Source organism: Macaca thibetana, chromosome Y, assembly GCF_024542745.1.
Source record: "Macaca thibetana thibetana isolate TM-01 chromosome Y, ASM2454274v1, whole genome shotgun sequence".
NCBI classification, from domain to species: Eukaryota; Metazoa; Chordata; class Mammalia; order Primates; family Cercopithecidae; genus Macaca; species Macaca thibetana.
The window spans coordinates 9466496-9472042 of NC_065599.1; the positions used below are offsets into that span (position 1 = coordinate 9466496).

General features: G+C 42.0%; 1 protein-coding gene across 1 annotated transcript; it reads right to left on the reverse strand.

The window, feature by feature from the left end:
* Positions 1 to 421: 421 nt before the first annotated feature.
* Positions 422 to 1402, reverse strand: LOC126947183 (eukaryotic translation initiation factor 4E type 2-like). Its single transcript, XM_050777911.1, has one exon. It carries the CDS (start codon positions 1325 to 1327, stop codon positions 623 to 625), a length of 705 nt encoding a protein of 234 aa, XP_050633868.1. The 5' UTR covers positions 1328 to 1402; the 3' UTR covers positions 422 to 622.
* Positions 1403 to 5547: the final 4145 nt, after the last annotated feature.

Sequence of the window (5547 nt, forward strand, 5' to 3'; positions counted from 1 at the left end):
ACTCATGCCTGAATAATGCTTCTCTAACACAGAGATATTTCCTGTGAGGCACATTGTAGTTTTTTTATACTGGGGACCCCAGACAGCACTTCAGCTCTGTTCTTCAGGCTGTTTTATTTATTTTTATTATTATCATTATTTTTAAGTGTCCCAATAATTTAATGGCATAGCTAGAAGACAGCATTTACAGCTTTTCTGGGACTCTCCAACAGAAAGCTTTTCCTGGATGCATAGACATTCATAATACTGGTAACTCTCATCAACAGCTCTGGCATCTACACGTGGCCATGGTACCCTTCGTACAGCACGGGAAGAGAACTACAGGATGCCCAAGAGGCATCTGGACAGGACACGGCAAACAGAAAGGCTGAACGCCCCCCACGGAACCGCATTAAAAAACAATGTCTATCACAAAGTCACGTTTTCCGTTTTTCCGCCTTATAAAGTCAGCGATGCTGGAGGGTGTCTAGCGGAATCTGTCCTCCAGCAATGAGTGCAAAAGGGGAGCGCACGGCTCAGGGACGTCCCTTCAGTGAGCAATGGAAAGACTGGCTGGAGGCCTCCCATCCATTTCGGACAAACACATACATACAGAAAAGGATTATTGCCAGCTTGTGTACTTTCACAATGTGATGTTTGTATTTCGAAAGCTTGAATTGTCCTTGATGCTGTCGGTGTGAGTTTTGTATTCCATAATGGTGTTGGGAGGTAGGTTAAGCACTCGCCAAAGTGTGTCCCGGATTCGGGCTGTGGTTGCTTGGTTACTGGCAGTCTTATTCCATATTGAAATAATGTCCTCCTGAAAGCGGACAGACACCACAGCCCCACAGATCTCCTCCCCAACCATGAACTGTTCCCCCAGCATGGCCAAAATGAGATTCTCCCAGCAAAGGGAGGCCAAGCTCTTCCGCAGCGGAATAATCCACTTGCCACCATTTTTATTTGCATCATCCTCCCACAGGGGTTTAATTCCTTCTTTGAAGAGATGGAAGTCACTGTGGCCTTTCAGGTCCCCGGGACGTACCATGTGGCTATAAAATCTCCAGAACTGCTCCACAGAGGCAAAGGTGCCAATCTGTTTGATACTCTGTTCATAGCTCTGTGAGCTGGTGGGACAGCCGGGGGTTCTCCTGGAGTACCAAAAAGTGTAGTTGTACTGCAGGGGATGCTCTGCTGGTCCAGGAACAACAGCCTTTCTCTTGCTACTGCTCTGATTCTTGTCTCGTTCCATTTTTTCCTTCTCACCATCTTTCTGTGTGCTGTTTTCTTCATTCTGATCATGGTCCCCACTGTCATCATCTTTCAAAGCGTCGAACTTGTTGTTCATCCTCTCGCTGCGGCTGTCGCCACTGCCTCAGGGAGTGACTTCCGCTCCACCAGGGCTTCAGGCTGTTTTAAACAGCAAAATCACCAACAAAAGCACAAACATGCAAAACCGATGGTACTCAATGGACCATAATAATTCCACTTGTTTAAAGTGTGATAGCTGAAACAAGAAGGTAGAGCATGGCCTTGTTCCACTGTAGCTGGGAATGTGCACTTTGAGCAATTTACATTTTTTTCCAGCTTTGTGTGTGTCTCTGCAAATGACTGCAAAAGTGCCATATTGATTTTGAGGTTACAAAGTTTAGTGAGCAGGAAAGTTCAGAAAGACAAAATGTATAAATAATGAAAATCAACTGTACTTAGAAAACAGAATATTCATAAATCTCAGGTCTGTAAATTTTGTAATTATACAGGGCTAACTCTTTAAACCATTAGTCAAATCCATGCCTTCAAATTTTTCTTGTATTTGGTTATTTCCTAATGAGGATATTTGATGATAGCCATTGGACTAAGCATTTTCTTAAAGCATGACTTTTTTTGAGTTTATTCCATGCACCCCACTCTGAGTAGTTGCTACTCTTGTGCAAACAACTGTAAAAACAAACAAACATAAAAACAAAAATAAATAAAAGATGAGACTTAGAGTAATTGAGAAAGCTGCCCAATCTTGAAAGTGGTTGCTCTGGAACTTTTTCCCAGGTCAGACAAACACAAAGAGTTATTCACAAAGTTATAGAGAGGTCAATGGCCTCTGCTTTTCCAAATTCCCTTCTCCCCTAGACTTAGTTCTGCTTTTCCTCTTGGTTCTGTTCTTTCGCTTTTCTTATCTCCTCCCATCCTCTCTGACCTCACTCTCATTTTCCTCCCTAGCACCATCTCTATATGCTGAATGCCCAGCTTTAAAGTCCCAGCTTTAAAGCCATTTTGTTCCTGAAATCTCACCAAGTTCCTTTAACTTAATTAACAGCTCCTCTTCTTTTTCTTTCTATATCATTTATTCACTTTTTTTTTCCTTTTTTTAAGATGGAGTCTCACTTTTTCGCCCAGGCTGGAGTGCAGCCGCATGATATTGGCTCACTGCAACCTCCGCCTCACAGGTTCAAGCAATTCTCCTGCCTCAGCCTCCCAAGTAGCTGGAACTACAGGCACACACCACCACACCCAGCTAATTTTTGTATTTTTAGTGGTGACGGGGTTTCACCATGATGGCCAGGATGGTCTCGATCTCCAGACCTCATGAGCCACCCGTCTCAGCATCCCAAAGTGCTGGGATTCCAGGCTTGAGCCACTAAGCCTGGACATTTTTTTTTTGGGTGGGGGGATAGTCTCACTTTGTTGCTCAGGCTGGAGTGTAGTTGTCTCAACCTTGGCACATTGCAACCTCCACCTCCCAGTCTCAATGATTCTCCTGTTCAGCCCCCTGAGTAGCTGAGACCACTGGCAGGTGACACCACACCTGTCTGAGTTTTGTATTTTTAGTAGAGACAGGATTTCATCATATTAACCAGGCTGGTCTGAAACTCCTGACCTCAAGTGATCTGCCCACTTCAGCCCCCCAAAATGCTGGAATTACAGCTGTGAGCTACCACCCTTGACCTTTTCATTTTTTATATTACTATTCTGCTATGGTGTGAATGTTTGTGTTCCTCCAAAATTTCTGCATGAAAATCCTAACACTCAAGGTCATGGTGTTGGGAGATGGAGCCTTTGAGAGATATTGAGGTCATGAGGGTGGAGTCTCATGAAAGGGATGAGCATACTTATAAAAAGAGACTCCAGAGAGCTCCATCGCACCTTCCACTATGTGAGGACACAGCAAGAAGACAGTGTCTGTGAATCAAGAAGCTGGTTATCACCAGACACTGCTTCTGGCATGCTTTGATCTTGGAATTCCAGCTGTGAGACATAAATGGCTGCTGTTAATAAGCCTCAAGTCTATGGTGTTTTGTTATAGCAGACCTAGTGAAAGAAGACAACTTTCCAAACTCCCTTTGTGTCCATTACCTGTATATCTTTGTATACCATAGCTTCATTTCCCTCCACAGAGTTAGTCTGTGCAGGCAGCAACAGTGTAGCTTTGACAGTGTATGTGTAGCTTTGACATGAACAGTGATGTTTTATTATTATTATTATTATACTTTCAGTTCCAGGGTACATGTGCACAACGTGCAGGTTTGATACATAGGTATACATGTGCCATGTTGGTTTGCTGTACCCATCAACTCATCATTTACATTGGGTATTTCTCCTAATGCTATCCCTCCCCCTTCCCCCCCACCCCCAATAGGCCCCGGTGTGTGATGTTCTCCCTGCTGTGTGCAGGTGTTCTCATTATTCAGTTCCCACCTATGAGTGAAAACATGTGGTGTTTGGTTTCCTGTCCTTGTGATAGTTTGCTCAGAATGATGGTTTCTGGCTTCATCCATGTCCCTGCAAAGGACATGAATTCATCCTTTCTTATGGCTGCATAGTATTCCATGATATATATGTTCCACATTTTCTTAATCCAGTTTATCTTTGATGGACAGTTGGGTTGGTTCCAAGTCTTTACTATTGTGAATAGTGTCAAATAAACATATGTGTGCATGTGTCTTTATCGTAGCATGATATACAATCCTTTGAGTATATGGCCAGTAATGAGATTGTTGGGTCAAATGGTATTTCAAGTTCTAGATTCTTGAGGAATCGCCACACTGTCTTCCCCAATAGTCGAACTAGTTTACACTCCCACTAATAGTGTAAAAGCATACCTATTTCTCCACATCCTCTCCAGCATCTGTAGTTTCCTCACTTTTTAATGATCGCCATCCTAATTGGCATGACATGGTATGTCAATGTGGTTTTGATTAACATTTCTCTGATGACTAGTGATGATGAGCATCTTTTCACATATCTGTTGGCTGCATAAATGTCTTCTCTGAGAAGTGTCTGTTCATAACCTTTGCCCACTTTTTGATGGGGTTACTTGTTTTTTTCTTGCAAATCTGTTTAAGTTCTCTGTAGGTTCTGGATATTAACCCTTTGTTAGATGAGTAGATTCCAAAAATTTTCTCCCATTCTGTAGGTTGCCTGCTCACTCTGATAGTGTTTCTTTTGCTGTGCAGAAGCTCTTTAGTTTAATTAGATCCCATTTGTCTAGTTTGGCTTTTGTTGCCATTGCTTTTGGTGTTTTATTCATGAAGTCTTTGCCCATGCGTATGTCCTGAATAGTATTGCCTAGGTTTTCTTCTAGGGCTTTTATGGTTTTAGGTCTAACATTTAAGTCTTTAATCCATCTTGAATTACTTTTGTATAAGGTGTAAGGAAGGGAGTCAGCTTCATCTTTCTGCATATGGCTAGCCAGTTTACCCAGCACCATTTATTAAATAGGGAATCCTTTCCCCATTTATTGATTTTGTCAGGTTTGTCAAAGATCAGATGGTTGTAGATTTGTGGTGTTATTTCTGAGGCCTCTGTTCTGTTCCATTGGTCGATATATCTGTTTTGGTACCAGTACCATGCTGTTTTGGTTACTGTAGCCTTGTGGTATAGTTCGAAGTCAAGTAGCGTGATGCCTCCAGCTTTGTTGTTTTGGCTTAGGATTGTCATGGCAATGTGGGCTCTTTTTTGGTTCCATATGAACTTTAAAGTAGTTTTTTTTTCCCAATTCTGTGAAGAAAGTCATTGGTAGCTTGATGGGGATGGCATTGAATCTGTAAATTACCTTGGGCAGTATGGCCATTTTTATGATATTGATTCTTCCTATTCATGAGTATGGAATGTTATTGCATTTGTTTGTGTCCTCTTGTATTTTGTTGAACAGTGGTTTGTAGTTCTTGAAGAGGTCCTTCACATCCCTTGTAAGTTGGATACCTAGGTGTTTTATTCTCTTTGTAGCAATTGGGAATGGGAGTTCACTGATGATTTGGTTGTTTGTCTGTTATTGGTATAAAGGAATGCCTGTGGTTTTTGCACATTGATTTTGTATCCTGAGATTTTGCTGACTTTGCTGACTTTGCTTATCAGCTTGAGGAAATTTTGGCCCAAGACAACGTGGTTTTCTAAATATACCAACATGTCATCTGCAAACAGGGACAATTTGACTTCCTCTTTCCCTAATTAAATACACTTTATTTCTTTCTCTTGCCTGATTGCTCTGGCCAGAAGTTCCAACACTATGTTGAATATGAGTGGTGAGAGAGGGCATCCTTGTCTTATGTCAGTTTTCAAAGGGAATGCCTC

Excerpts from the sequence above, each read along its gene's own strand:
- LOC126947183 (XM_050777911.1), bottom strand. The coding sequence starts at position 1,327 with ATGAACAACAAGTTCGACGCTTTGAAAGATGATGACAGTGGGGACCAT.